Below are 14,774 nucleotides of genomic sequence, written 5' to 3' on the forward strand. Positions count from 1 at the left end.
CAGTAGCCCTGTGGGAGAGCGGGGACTCACCAAGACTGTCAGCACAGAGGTCCCCACGGTGACGTTCTCGTACAGGCTGATGTTGTACAGTGGCTGGCTGAAGATGGGCCGGTTGTCATTTTCATTGATGAGAGTGATCTTCACCTTGGCATAGCCCACATGGTCAGGCACACTCTCATTGGCAAAGAGCTGGGTGTGCAGAACAGGGGCCCAGGTAAGCTCCCACATGTCCCCTCCCAGAGCCCTTGTCCCTATAAGTCCTATCCATGCCTTTGCCGGCCCCAGCCCAGATCACCTGTTAGAGTCTCTGCCCATCCCAGCTGTGTGCTACTGCGAACCCATCTGTCATTGCTCTAGGGATGGCCGCTGATTCTGCTAGGGCAGGAGGAGCTAGCAGGGGCTGATCTGGCAGGATATGGGCTACAGAAGCTCCTGATGGGAGTCTGGTAAAATTCCACTTAATTCCTGGACATATCCTTGTCCTTCTTGGAAAAGGGAGGCTCAGCCCAGCCCCTGCCATCTCTTGGAGGGCTTGTCTGAGTCAGATCCAAGGGAAGATGGGCAGCAGTGGAAGGTGGGATCTAAGGCAATCTTCTACCTTACCCTTGCCTCCCCTGAAATCCACCCCCACCCTACTCCAAAATGCCAGTGAGTGTGGCCTTACATCAAAGTCGTAGCGGTCCACGGTCTCGTAGTCCAGTGGGATGGCCACCCGAATACGAATGTCCGCCTTCCCTTGGACGGAGGTCGGGGAGATGATGAAGTGGTGGGAGTTGTTCCCCACCAGATACACCTCAAACATGCTGTTCAGGCCCTGCGTCAAGAGTGCAGAAGAAGCCATCAGGAAGGGCACAGTGGCCGAAGGCCAGACCCAGATGGAGAAGCAGAGGCCCCTGGAGAGTGAGCCCGGAGCTGCTGTGGTTGGGGCGGTGGATGAGGTGCTGGGACAGAGCAGGGCTTTCCCAGCGCAGTTCCGAGACTCTATGACCTGCCCATGTCTAGGCCCTCTGGAAACCTCCTCTGGCTCTCTTTGCCTTCCTTGTGCTGTCGGATGCCCACAGTGTCCCCTCCAGGTGGTTTGGTTCACTTTCCATCTCCTGCTCCCTTTCTCTGCCCCAGTGACCCCAGCTGCGGAGGGACCGGCCAGCTGCACACCGAGCAGCGAGAAAGAAGAAGGAGGAGGAGAGAGGATTCGAGGGGAGTGGAGGGAAGAGAAGCGGTTAAGCGGCCACAACAGGCTAGGGCAGGAGAGGACACAAGGGACGCAGATGCTGTTCTTCCCCTCCTCCTCTGGAACGTGTCCATCAGGGAGAACACTGGTTTGCTGACATGTGAAATGGGAATAACCCAGAGACTGAGTGGCAACGTGAACTGCCAGGGACCCCACACTGTGGCCAGTTGCAGGGGGGCCCTGGATCCCAGGCTGAGCCCAGGGTGGCTACCCCTATCACATGTTCTCCCGTGTCCTGGAGGTCCAAGCCCGTCGTTTCAGGGATGTGGGTGCCTCACTCAAGTTCAGGTGTTTCTGATTATTCTAACCAGGGCTGTGGCTCACAGAGCCCCTCAGATGCCACCTGACTCTCCTCACTCAAAGCATGTGACGTGACTGAAGTCTCCAGGTCAGCAGGAGGACACATGGCTGAAGGCGGGAGATTCAGCTTACTGACTCCCCTGAGGTCTGGCCTGCTCACAAAGTGATTCTACTTCCTCTTCATGCCTGCACTGGGGCAAGGGGATCACCTGCATCCCCAAACTCCCCTCCAACTGGGCAGGTAGCCTGTGATGTGTAAGAGCCTCCTCCTGACCCCTCTTGTAGGTGCCTAGTAGGTCATTGACCTTGGCTGTCAGTCCAGAGGCAGAAGCTCTGGCTTATGCATAGCCCACCCCTAGCCCAGTGGCCAACTCAGCACATCTGCACATGGGTCCTTTTCTCTTGAACCAGTGGCTGGCAAGGGAAGCCTACCCTCACTTCTTGGTTGCTTAGGGGACGTTGTGGGACTCCTCTCGGAAACCTGTTCCTGGTGAGAGGGGGCTGCCAGGTCACCCTGGCCCCAAAGACTCTCCATGGTCCAAGGGGATATTCCCTGAAAGGCTGGTTCCCATCCCGCTCAGGGCAGAGGGGGAATGATCAGGAAATGATACGCCCAGTGAAGCCTGAGAGTTCACAAGATTCATGGTCCCCTGGGGCTGCCCCCGAGATGCTCAAATGCACTTGTGGAGTGAATGCATGCTAATGTTTACCCATCAGTCTCCTGGGTTTTTCCCATTTTAGCAAACCGGCAAATGCCCTTGCTGCATTTAGACTTTTCTAAGAGGCTGGAGACAGGCCTGTGCCCTGTTCCTGGCACAGAGGTTTGGATGGAGAGGTGGAAGCTGAGCTCCCTGAACCCTCTCTTGCCAATTCTGGGGTCCAGGCAAGCCGCGGGGCTCCAGGACCTCAGCCCAAAGCGGCTCCCCAGGGGATGTGGGGGCAAGGCTCCTCTGGGCCTGTCGAGCTGTGGAGGTTGCAGCGCTCCCTGTTGTGGAATGCGTCCCGTCAGATGGAAGGGACCAATTAAATGCCCGAAGGGGCACTAATAGCTGAAGCCAGCAGGGTGTGACAGCTTTGAACAGGTGACACCAACTCCTCTCCTTCCCCTGAACCTTCGATCCCTCAACCACAAGAGCTGGGGGCCTGAGAGGGTGGGGGAGGGCGGAGCCGTGCCCTTTTCAAAGCCCCCTCCCCACTGTGCCCACCATGAGCCCTCCCCAAGCCCAACCCCTGCCCTTCCGAGGCTCACTTACCAAATTCTGTCAGTGGGAGTCGGTCAGTCAAAGGATATGGAGACAGACAGAGGGAGCCGGAGAGGTATGGAGAGGAGGAAGAAACCAGAGAGAAAAGGCGGTGAGACCCTGGGTCATGGGAGGGGAGGGACCCCGGGACCACACCCTAGAGGAGCGACTGTCCCCGGCCTCTGATGGGCTATAGCTTCTGGGGTCTGGAGGAGGCGTATTGTGTGAGTGTGCACACGCGTGTGCTGGGGAGTAGAGAAGAGGGACAAGCGTGGGACCCAGAAGGAAGAGGCTCAAGGGCACGAAGGGTGATGAGGTGAGAGGAGGGGGCAAGGGCTCCTATCTCCCTGATCTCTGCCCACTCTCATCCAGAAGGCCTCAGTGTAGGCTGGGATGGGAGGGGCCATCCCTATATCCTACATCCCCGGAGCCTGGATAAAATCCCTGCAGGAAACAGCCCCAAACACTGCCATGTTTTGATTTTCCTAACATAAAAAATGTCAGAGACATGATGAGCAGAGGCATGGCAAATTTTCCAGATATTAAAAGTGTAAGAGGCACACATGCCTCTCCCATTCCCCGCAAGCCCAGGTACCGATGAACTTCCCAGGGCAGCCACCACACCCCATTCCTGGGTCTCTTTCCCCAGGAAATCCATGCCTATATGAGCATTATGGGTACATGCCACCCTGCTGTGACACTAACAGCATGCTATGCACATTGCTCTGTGTTCAATATTTTCACTTAGAACTACATCTTGGTGATTGGTCCATAACTGTGCATATAGATGATGATGCGAATGAGGACGCTAATAACATAGCACCTACTCTTGGTCAGGCACTATTCTAAACACTTCGTAAGTACCAAGTATTTGCTTCGTTTTCCTTAATGGCTGCAGAGCACTTGCATCACTGGGTTACAGTTCCCTCTGTGAATATTCTGGAATGTCGGCAGCCCCTTGAGGCTGTAGACCATGCCTCAGGCGGTGAAGATTCCCCAGCAGACCATGACACACAGTGGGTGCTCAGGAAGTGACTGGGCTCCAGCAGCTCTTCCTTGTGTGTTACTGCTGCTCCTCCCATGGGCCCCTCCAGTGGAATTGAGTTCACAGAGGTTGACTGAGCAGCCCATGGTTGCATAGGGAGCTGGTGGCAGAGTGGGGGATAAGAAGCTGGGCCCAGGCCGGGCGTGGTGGCCCACACCTGTAATCCCAGCATGTTGGGAAGCGGAGGTGGGTGGATGACTTGAGATCAGGAGTTCAAGACCAGCCTGGCCAACATGGTGAAACCCCATCTCTACAAAAATACAAAAAAATTAGCCAGGCATGGTGGCACACGCCTGTAATCCCAGTTACTTGGGAGGCTGAGACAGGAGAATCGCTTGAACCCAGGAGGTGGAGGTTGGAGTGAGCTGAGATCATGCCATTGCACTCCAGCCTGGGCGACAGAGTGAGACTTCATCTCAAAAAAAAAAAAAAAAAAGAAGAAGAAGAAGAAAAAAAAAAAGAAAAGAAAAAAGAAAAAGAGAAAAAGAGGCAAAGAGGCTGGGCCAGCTCCTGGGCCAGTGGACCTTCCCACAACCCCACGCTGCTGTCCCAGCCAAGGAAGTAGAGCTCAGGTCTGATGCGGGCATTCCCCAGTGGCGGCTGAGTCTACAGTGTGAAATGTACTGGCCATGCAGTCAGCAATGTTAGTTACCAGAGCAAAGTGAAATGTACCATCTGAGCACTCCAGGGCCCAGTCTAAGGGGAGGACAAGCAGGGGAGGTTGCCCCAAGAAGGGGAGTTCTGAGCTGTTGTTAGGAACGAAGGAAGGTATTATTATTACTATTATTATTTAGATGGAATCTTGCTCTGTTGCCCAGGCCGGAGTGCAGTGGTGCGATCTCGGTTCACTGCAACCTCCACTTCCCAGGTTCAAGTGATTCTCACACCTCAACCTCCTGAGTAGCTGAGACTACAGGTGCATGCCACAATGCCCGGCTAATTTTTGTGTGTGTATATACATATATATTGTTTCTTTGGTAGAGACGGGGTTTCACCTGTTGGCCAGGCTGGTCTCAAACTCCTGACCTCAAATGATCCGCCCACCTTGGCCTCCCAAAGTGCTGGGATTACAGGCATGAGGCACTGTGTCTGGTGGGAAGGTATTATTTTTGGACTCTTTTGGACTGGCAGAAAAGGGATTCCGGGTGGAGAAAGTAGCTTTAAACACAGAGTTCTTGATCTTTACAAGTCTCAGAATCACCTGCAGATTGCTCTCCCATTCTCCTTCCTCCCCCGGGAATTCCTGATTCTGTAGGCCTGGGTTGGGGCCTGTGACTTTGCATTTCTAACCAGGTTCCAGGCGATGCTGATGCTGATCTGAAGCCACCCTTTGAGGAGCACTGTCCTAAGTAAAGGCATGGAGTGTGGAGAAGAATCATCAGTGACTTATTATTTGCAGAGAGTCTATGTCAAGAAGCTTGGAGTCCCAGGCAGATGCCCACCCGAGGATGGCATGATTTCCATGAGCAAGAAGGAGCCACTCTAAGCTCTGCAGCAGGTGAGAGGGAGGTGACCTTGCAGCCACATGCAGGTCATACTGGTGCTGCCCTCCTCACCCTAGATGCACATTAGAATCACCAGTGGAGTTCTGAAAAGAAATGCAGATGCCCAGAGCCAGTGTGTCATCATCTCTGGGGGCTGGGAAAAGCTACATTTTTCCGACGCTCCCCAGGGAACCACATTGCGCAGCCAGGGTTGGGAAGACATCACTGGGGCAGGGAGAGTAGCTCTGAGGCACCTATAGGAGTTGAGAAAGAGGTGAGCAGTTGGAGAGGCATAGAGGGGTAGTTCTCCACCGGCCACATATCAAAATTACCTGGGGAGCTTTAAAATACCCCCTGCCTATGCTGCACCCTAGACCATGGAGACCAGATTGGGGGAGGGGGTGGAAGCACAGCCATCTGCATTCTGTAAAGCTCTCCAATTATTCATTCCAAAGTGTATCCAAGGATGAGAACTACAAGGGTAAAACAGTGGTTCTCCAAGTGTGGTCCTGGGACGGACCACAGCATCAGCATCACCTGGAGCTTGTTAGAAATACAAAATTGGGGCCATGCCCAGATCTTCTAAGTCAGAAACTCTGGGGATTGGGCCCAGCACCGTTTTCTTTTCTTTTGTTTCTTTTCTTTTCCTTCCTTCCTTCCTTCCTTCCTTCCTTCCTTCCTTCCTTCCTTCCTTCCTTCCTTCCTTCCTTCCTTCCTTCCTTCCCTCCCTCCCTCCCTCCCTCCCTCCCTCCCTCTCTCCTTCCTTCCTTCCCTCTGTCTCTCTTTCTTTCTTTCTTTCTTTTTTTTTTTCAGACAGAGTCTTGCTCGGTCGCCCAGGCTGGAGTGCAGTGGCGTGATCTCGGCTCACTGCAACCTCCGCCTCCTGGGTCTCAGTCCAAGCTATTCTCCTGCCTCAGTCTCCTGAGTAGCTGGGATTACAGGCGCGTGCCACCACGCCCGGGTAATTTTTGTATTTTTAGTAGAGACAGGGTTTCACCATGTTGGTCAGGCTGGTGTCGAATTCCTGACCTCGTGATCTGCCCGCCTCAGCCTCCCAAAGTGCTGGGATTACAGGCAGGAGCCACCGCACCCAGACCAGGCCCAGCACTGTTTTAACAAGCCCCTCAGGCATTCTGATGCTCACTAATGTCTGAGAACCATTGTGATAGAGTGATGCTGGGAAGAAGCAAGACCGAACTGAAGAGAACTGGCCTGTAAGGTACGGTGGATGAGCAGAGAAGGCTTAGGAAGAACCATGTGTCGGCTGAGGCGGCACCAATCGTGTGCAGGCTGAGGTCAACAGTGAGGGACTGAAAAGATGGTGTGAGCTCAGTGATGTCTGAGCTTAAAGATGCCTGGAAGATGGTGTGAGCTCAGTGTAGCTTCTGGTTAACTACCTGGTGAGGCAGGAGCACCCAGAGGGGACAAGCCCTCGGGAAAGCTTCCTGACCCCTTTAGGAGAATTCTTGGGGTCTCAATAAATGAGACTTGCTCCCTTCTCCTTGATCTGCTGCCACAGGCTGGAAAATCTCACTCAGGCCAGACACTGCAGTGGTCAGGACACATGTCCTGAGACCCTCAGGATCACCTACTGACCAAGTCCTCTAAAATGCTCAGCCTGTTCCTTCCAGAACTTTACCAGCTGGCCAATGCCTGCTTGGTCTGGATTTGTGACTGTGAGCCCTCAGGATGGGTGTGTGTGAGAGAGATATTCCAGTTTGCTAAGCTGATGCAAAACCCGTACTGATCGCAGTCCTGTGCTTCTGAGCCGTTTATGACAACAGCTTCCATTTGCAAAGCCCAGCTACCATAGAGGCGTCACACACCTTAACCAGAATCCACACAATGGCTCATAGACAGCGTCAGTCCACTCCTTTTCTTGGAGAAAGAAACTGGGGCCAGAAAAGGTAAGTGTTCCAGCCACACAGCAGCCAAGGAAGGCTTGGAACTCAAGTTTGCCCCAACCGCCCCTCGCAGTCAGAGCTCTTAACCACCCAGCTCTCCTGGCCCTCCCACTACAGAACACTGCTCCAAGTGCGATGCCAGGAGCTGGCATAGTGAACCCCTCCCTGTGCCACACGTGGCAGAAGGACGCCCACAAGCACCTCAGCTCAGGTCAGGGCACGAAGCCCAGACTAGAGGAGGGCATACCCACCTCCCTGCTCCTGCTAGGCCTTCTCCATGCCCTTGTCCCACAGGGGGCTAGGGTACTGCCTTCATGGGGTGGAGGTGTGGAGGACACTGGAGGGGCTCTTGGAGCTGCAAAGGGGCGATTTTGTTGGAAGGGAGATAAAGAAAAACATCAAAAGGAGCCCTAGTGTGTGTGGAGAGGAGCCTGTGGATTAAATTATCCTCCAGCTGAGAGAGGTGATGAGAAGGCTGATAGCGCCCACTGCGGGTCCGGGAGCTGAGCCACCACAGGCTGGGGAGCTGGCAGCTGCCCGCGGGGAGGCCGAGGCGACAGCTTAGCTTTATTTCTTTCTTGGGAGGGGAAGGACACATGAAATCTCTCCTGGCTCCCTGCCGGTTCCTCTCCATGTGGCTCCTGCACTTTGCTCCTGAGGCTGCAGCCTTTCTACCCACACGAGGGCAGCGCCTTATCAGCGGCTGCCAGGAGCGCTGCCCCCCAACTTCTCTAGGCCTTGCCCTCCCTGCCTCCCACTCTTGGAGGTGGGGGATAGCTTCGAGAAGGGTCAGAGGAGCCAATGCTCCCTCCAGGTCTCTCTACGGCTCCCAGAGCCGGCCGACCTGAGTCTGTCCCAGGGGACCCGGCTCCGTGTGCTGAGCCAGTGTGGTTGTCCAGCTGTTTGTTGAGTTTACATGTTGCGCCCTCAACAGACATCAGCTCGTCAAATACTCCCCTGGGAGGGAGGGTCAGGGATGATATTTCTGCTACTTAACCACCTGCACGGAGGCCTTTCCCTGGCTCGGAGGGGCAGATTTCAGGCTGGCCCCTGCCGTTGGGCTGGGTAGCCTGACTTCTGAGCATGGCTTTCCTTGGTCATCACCTGAGGGCTCGCAGCACTGGCACATCCCTCTGCAGGTGGCCTGGGCCCCCAAAGAGAGGAAGGCCTGAGCCGGCCTCCAGGCTTCCTCCTGCACATGAGGCCTGCAGATGCCTCCTTTGTCTCTCTGGCTCTTGCCTGGCCCTCCCCATCCTGAGGCACTGCCCTGCTATTGCTTACACCAGCTTGCCTCTCCAGGATGTTTGTCTCTCTCTGCCATCAGTCAGGGTGGCCCCTGGGTTAGGGACCCAGTGGCATGATGCAGTGTTAAGACAGCACAGTTCAATGTTGAGGAACAGGCTGGGTCACTTCCTAGCTGTGTGACTTTAGACAACTCACTTCCTCTCCTGAAGCCTCAATGTCCTCATCTGTGAAGTGGGGAGGGTAAGCACACCTCACAGAATTGAATGAAAACAGGATCATTTCTCTGCTCCCCCATGTTTTATAAGCATGTGAATTGTGTTTTCCTGACTAAGTCGGGAAATTCCCTATGGCAGGGACCTTGTATGTTCTTTTCTTTGTACCTCAAATGCTAGGGGACCGTCACCCAACCCCGTAAACTACAATGTGCCCTTGGAGGAGACCTTAATTCCTTTTCACGGAAGAGGAAGGACCAGGGTCATGTGAAGGCAGGGTGGACTCAGGAGCCACAGCAAGGACCAAGGCCACCTTTATGTTTGGGGTCGGGGGTTAGGGGGATGCTGGGGCAAGATAAAGGGCCAGGGCTCTCACGAGGCACCCGGGGAGTTCTGGGTGGTGGTCTGGTGTGACACCCTCAGCCTAAGCTGGATTGGGGTTGGGAATCTGGAGTGCAGCGTGGGGCCCCCAGAGTCAGTGCCACCCTCACCGAAACCAACCCTGTCCCGAACTCAGGTCTGCCAGGGAAGAGCCCCATGACCTGAGCTTCCAGGGTGTAGAACCTTGGAAGCCACAACATCTGGAGTTGAGCCTAGGCTCAGGCACTGCCTTTTACAGCTGCGTGATTTTTGCATACAAGATTTTATACCCTTGAGCCTCTATTTCCTCATCTGTAAAATGGGAAGAATGCAGCCTACTTGATAGGGTTACTGTGGGTGAGCTGCCAAATTTTGGTTAAGCATCTGGGATGGAATAAGTGTTCAATAGAGGAGAACTATTATTGTTCTAGGAGTAGTGGGGGTAGGAGAGGAGGCATCCCCGGGAAGGAGCTGATTTCTAAACCATGGCCAGAAATGAGAGGAGGAGGCAGAGAAGGGCAAAGGCTTGGGTGTGTGCAGGGGTGACGGGACCCACCAGTCCCACCCTGGGCGTGGGGCTGCAGGTCTCCTTCCTTCCTCGGCTGTACCTTCTGTTGGTCTGATCCATACCATTGAGCAGCAGAAAATAAAAGTCCATAGAATATGTATTCTTTATCCTTCTTTGTCCATGCTTTCACTTAATTCACCCCAATCAGATATGGCAAAGTGGACCTCAGCAGGAGGCAGCCCTCTCCTTCTGCCTTCAACTCAAAGCCAGCTGCTTCTCCCTCCAACCCCTACACTAAGGGGGATGCCAAGTTTCTCTGCCCACTGAGATGCCAGGATACAGAGGGCAGTGGAGGGAGCCTGGCAGAGGACACTGTTTCCATTTCTGACTCCACCTCAACCCCCTGCACCCAACAAGCCCATGTCACATGGTGGGTGGCTCCACCGGCTCTGCCCTGCTGCCTCTTTCCCCTCTGCCCTCCAGGCCTGCCCCGCCACCCATGGCTCCAGGCCTCCGTTTCTCCACTGTGGGAGTGGAGTACCTCTTGGGCCTGCATCAAGGTGAAGGATGTCGCCCTCATTTCAGGCTTTCATCCTCCCGCCTATGTCCCCTCCCCAAGCTCCTCTGTGGCTTGGCCCTTGAGCACCATGGGCCTCCGATCTCCCACATGGGAAGCTTGGATGGGGTGATCCTCTAAGGCCCATTAATGCCCATTAATGTGGTGATCTTTTTTTTTCTTTGAGACAGAGTCTCAATCCATCACCCAGGCTGGAGTGCAGTTGATACAAACTGCTCACTGCAGCCTCAATCTGCTGGGCTCAAGCAACCCTCCCAAGTAGCTGGGACCACATGTGTGCACCACTATGCCCAGTGGATGTTTTTTATTTTTGTAGAGACAGGGTCTCCCTAAGTTGCCCAGGATGGTCTTGAACTCCTGGGCTCAAGCCATCCTCCTGCCTCAGTTTCCCAAAGTGCTGGGATTACAGGTGTGAGCTACTGCACCCAGCCCACTGTGCTCTTCCAACTGCTTTCCATGCCTCCAGCCTGAGCTGTCTCTCCCGCTCCCCTGATTCTCTCTCCTCCCCTCTCTCCTTGCCTTCTCTTGTGACTGCTTTGCTTGTTTCTCTCTTTATCTCACCCTCATTTCTTCTCATCTGCTGGAGATGGAATGCTTGTGTCCCCCTCCCCAAAATTCATGTTGAACTACTAACCCCCAGGGAGGGCAGGGCCTTTGGGAGGTGATTAGGTCATGAGGGCAGAGTCCTCATGAAAGGGATTAGTGCCCTTATAAAAGGGACCCCAGAGCAACTCTTGCCCCCCAGCCATGTGGGGACACAGTGGGAAGATGGCCATCTGTGAACTAGGAAGCAGGTCCTCACCAGACACCACATCTACTGGGCCCTTGATCTTGCACTTCCCAGCCTCCAGAACCGAGACAAATAAGTTTGTTGTTTACAAGCCACCCGTCAACGGCGGTTTGTTACAGCAGCCTGTGCAGACTAAGACAGCCTCTCTTCTCTCTCTCCTCTTCCTTTCCTTCTTCTATCCCTCTTCTTTCTCTTTCCTCCCCTTCTTGACCTCTCACCTTCCTCTTTCCAATCTCTCCCTCTCCAACTGCCTCCTTCCCCGTCTTGCCATGCCGCTCTCCCTTTCCCATCCCTCTCAGACAGCCTCCCCTCCCTCCTCTCCGCAGGTTATCTGCTGAATTCCACACACGCCTGCACAGACGGGATCAATCCGAGGCTGCCTTGCCTTCAGCTTATCTCTGCTCCAAATGATTGATTTTCCCTCTTTAAGGGTAATTTGCTGGTGAATTCCATGTATTGCAAAAACCCTTGTGAAATCTAATTCAATCCGATTGGCAGCTGGCACTTTGGGGGAAGAATACCACAGCGCCATCATTTTCACCACAGATGTGTGTATTATCTGTCTACAGACGAAGGCATGAGGCAGGCAGGTCCTCCTCACCTGCACGTGCAGACATCCCCCCACTCCCTCTGATCGGCCCTGAAGCCAGCCTCCATTCTCCTGGGAAAAGAATTATAATGTGCGTTGGGTACTTGCATTAAGGCAAATGAGGGGCAGGTGCTTTTGAATGATATTTTCCTAATTTGCAGCCCACTGACCCAGTGTACTATGGGAATCTTATAGTTCCAAAGCCTAGCTACACTTTACCACCTGTCTGTACCCACTCCTGTTCCTGGGCACAGACTTTCAACTCCCGGGACCCAGCCAAGCCCATGTCACATGGTTCATAGCTCAGCCTTGCTGTCTCTTTCTCTTCTGTATTCCAGGCCCTGGGCCTCTAGGGACTAGAGCAGTCAGCCCAGAGGGTACTCCCTGAAATAAAGTGGCCTTAGAGGGGCTAGGCAGGAGAGCGAGGCTCCCCTCAATAGTGCCCATGGGTATGGCCAAAGGGCAAGCTTTATGTGGAAATCGGGGGACACATGGTCCTTTCCAGTTCTGCAGATGGAGCAGCTGCTGCTGCTACAGCCACCTGGACTGATAATTCATGTGCAAAGGACAGAGGAAACCACAGAGGATTTATGTGGCCTGAGTTCCTTTTTTTTTTTTTTTTTTTTTTTTTTTTGAGACGGAGTCTCGGTCTGTCGCCCAGGCTGGAGTGCAGTGGCCGGATCTCAGCTCACTGCAAGCTCTGCCTCCCGGGTTCACGCCATTCTCCTGCCTCAGCCTCCCGAGTAGCTGGGACTACAGGTGCCCGCCGCCTCGCCCGGCTAGTTTTTTGTATTTTTTAGTAGAGACGGGGTTTCACCGTGTTAGCCAGGATGGTCTCGATCTCCTGACCTCGTGATCCGCCGGTCTCGGCCTCCCAAAGTGCTGGGATTACAGGCTTGAGCCACCGCGCCCAGCCGTGGCCTGAGTTCTTAACTCAAGGACGCCATGCTCTACCCCACAGCCTCCCACAATCCCAGGGGAGCCAGGCCATGTCCTCTTCTCCCTCCCTCCAGCATGGGCTCTGTTTGGAAGGCACCTGCCCCACTTGGAAAACTCAGCAATCCCTTCCTTGTGGCCCTGTCTTGCAACCCTGGGCAAGCCTGCCAGCCCCGGTGGCCATGTTTCCAACTTCAAGGTCTGCCATTCTGATCAGAATCTGCCAATGTGAACCTCATTGCTCTACCTGGCCTCAACCCCTTTCCACATTCCACTGGCAAACTCTGCACCCGAGTTTTGGCTGGGGTTGGGGCAGGAGGCTAAAGCGGGGTGCAAGTGTTCTCAGAGATGCATGAAGAAGAGTCCAAAATGCAGGGGAAAGGGACGTGTGCACCCAGGTCTGTCTCAAGCCCAGGACTGTCCTGCCTCTCCTTCTGGGGCCCCTTCTGGGAAGAATCACAGGGCCTGAGGGGCAGGGCTGCAGAGAGGGAGTACCTGCTGGCCTCACCAGCCTTCTGGGTCTCCAGCCCTCTGCTTTCTGGCCAGGCCCTCTAGAGGCCTCCAGGCAGGGAGCAGGGAGGGCCAGGGTGCAGAGCTGGGAACTGGCTCTCCCACTTAGCAGCTGCCTGGCTCTGTCTATTTCCCATGCTAAAATGATTTCCCTTTTCCCACAGAGAGAGAAATGTGTGGCCGGGCAAGAAATCTAAATGCCTTATGGAAATCAGGAGGGTACACTGCCACAGCTGCTAATCACACCGCTTTGTATTCCACCGCCTCTCCTCCAACAGTGAGTCTACCTTTCCTTCATGTCTGGGTGGCAGAGAGGGAGCTGAGAAGAGTGGAGGGGACAGGAGAGGAGGAGAGAGGCCTGGCATTGGCCTGCTTTGTGACCTCGTGCAAACTGTTTGCCCTCTCTGGGCTGCCTTTCTACATCAGGGGTCCCACCGTCACAGGAGGCCATGAACTTGGTGTCCTGGAACCCTGGGAGTCAATAAGGAGCAGGTAATTTCATCTCCCTCTCCTTTCTAGTCCGCTTCCAAGGGAGCTGCCCAGCCTTGGGTCCTCTTCCCAGTGAACAAAGACATCACAAATGTCTTCAGGAATAGGTTCTGGGCTGGGACAGGGTGCTGGGCTCCGGGTAGAGGGGTGACCATCCCTGGTGACAGTCCTGTGTGGCACTCAGCTGCCCTCAGGCAGGGCTGCTCAGGCCTGCAAAGGGCCCTTCCTACTTGACACACTCCCTATCTTTGGGGTGTGGGGTGTGTATGTGTATTGGCCACATTGTTGCTACGGGTGAATGGACGAAGGGATAAAGGCATGAATGAATGAGTTGCATGTGTTTGTTTATCTGCTGTGGATGTGTGAGTGTGAGAAAAAAAATCAGAAGATAGAGACAGACACAGAGAAGGAAGGATGGTGCTAGGGTTTGAATGTCTCCCCCCAAAATTCACATTGAAACTTAATCATCAATGTGGCAGTATTGAGAGGTGGGGCCTTTAAGAGGTGATTGGATCATGAGGGCTCTGCACCCATGAATGGACTAATCCGTTCATGGATTAGTGGATTAATGAGTTAATGGATGAATGGATTATCCCGGGAGGGGGGCTCGTGGCTTTATAAGAGGAAGAGAGACCTGAGCTACGCAGAGCATGCTCAGCAATCTCACTGTGCGAGATGCCCTGCACCACCCCGCGACTCTGCAGAGTCTGCACCAGCAAGAGGGCCCTCACCAGATGCAGCCCCCTGACCTTGGACTTTTCATCCTCCATAGCTGCAAGAAATAAATTTTGTTTCTTAAGTTACTCAGTTTCAGTTATTCTGTTATAAGCAACACAAAATGGACTAAGACACGTGGGAAGGAGGGTGAGAGACAGAGAGACAGGGAGAGAGGATCAGATTCAAAGACAGACTAACAGAGGGAAAGAGAGGGCATGCAAAGGTGGTGGAGGGTGTTCAGGTGAGGAGCTATACTGAGGTAAAGATGGGACCAGGATGGCCTGGCCGCTGCACAGCAGGGTGATGGCAGATGGTGGCAGCTCCCATCTTTTTATCCATCTAGCCCCTCCCTCAGCCTGCCCTTTTGAGCTTCTGTCACTCCCATTGCTGGAACTCTAAACCGAAGCCTCATCTCAACCCATGCCTTTCCTACAGACCCCACATCTAAGCAGGCCTGACCCCTCGCCAGGTCCCCACCCCCACTGGTGCTCTCTGTCATTGCCCACTGGTACCACCCCCACTCTCCATGTGTCCAGATTAATCAACCTAAAGCACAGCTCTGAGTATATCACTTATGCTCAAGGACTATCTATGGCTGCCAATTGCCTGCTGAATTAGATTGAATCTCACAGCAGC

General features: G+C 54.1%; 1 protein-coding gene across 1 annotated transcript in view; it reads right to left on the reverse strand.

Moving 5' to 3' along the window:
• The window catches only part of CDH23 (cadherin related 23), a 422,351-nt gene that overhangs the window by 169,543 nt on the left and 238,034 nt on the right, over positions 1-14,774 (reverse strand). The window contains exons 13-14 of the mRNA XM_077946644.1: positions 665-814; positions 31-189 (exon numbers count right to left, since the gene is read on the reverse strand). Of these exons, the coding sequence (XP_077802770.1) occupies positions 31-189; positions 665-814 (309 nt within the window). The remainder of the gene's footprint in view (positions 1-30; positions 190-664; positions 815-14,774) is intronic.

This window comes from Macaca mulatta, chromosome 9, assembly GCF_049350105.2.
Source record: "Macaca mulatta isolate MMU2019108-1 chromosome 9, T2T-MMU8v2.0, whole genome shotgun sequence".
Classification (NCBI taxonomy): Eukaryota; Metazoa; Chordata; class Mammalia; order Primates; family Cercopithecidae; genus Macaca; species Macaca mulatta.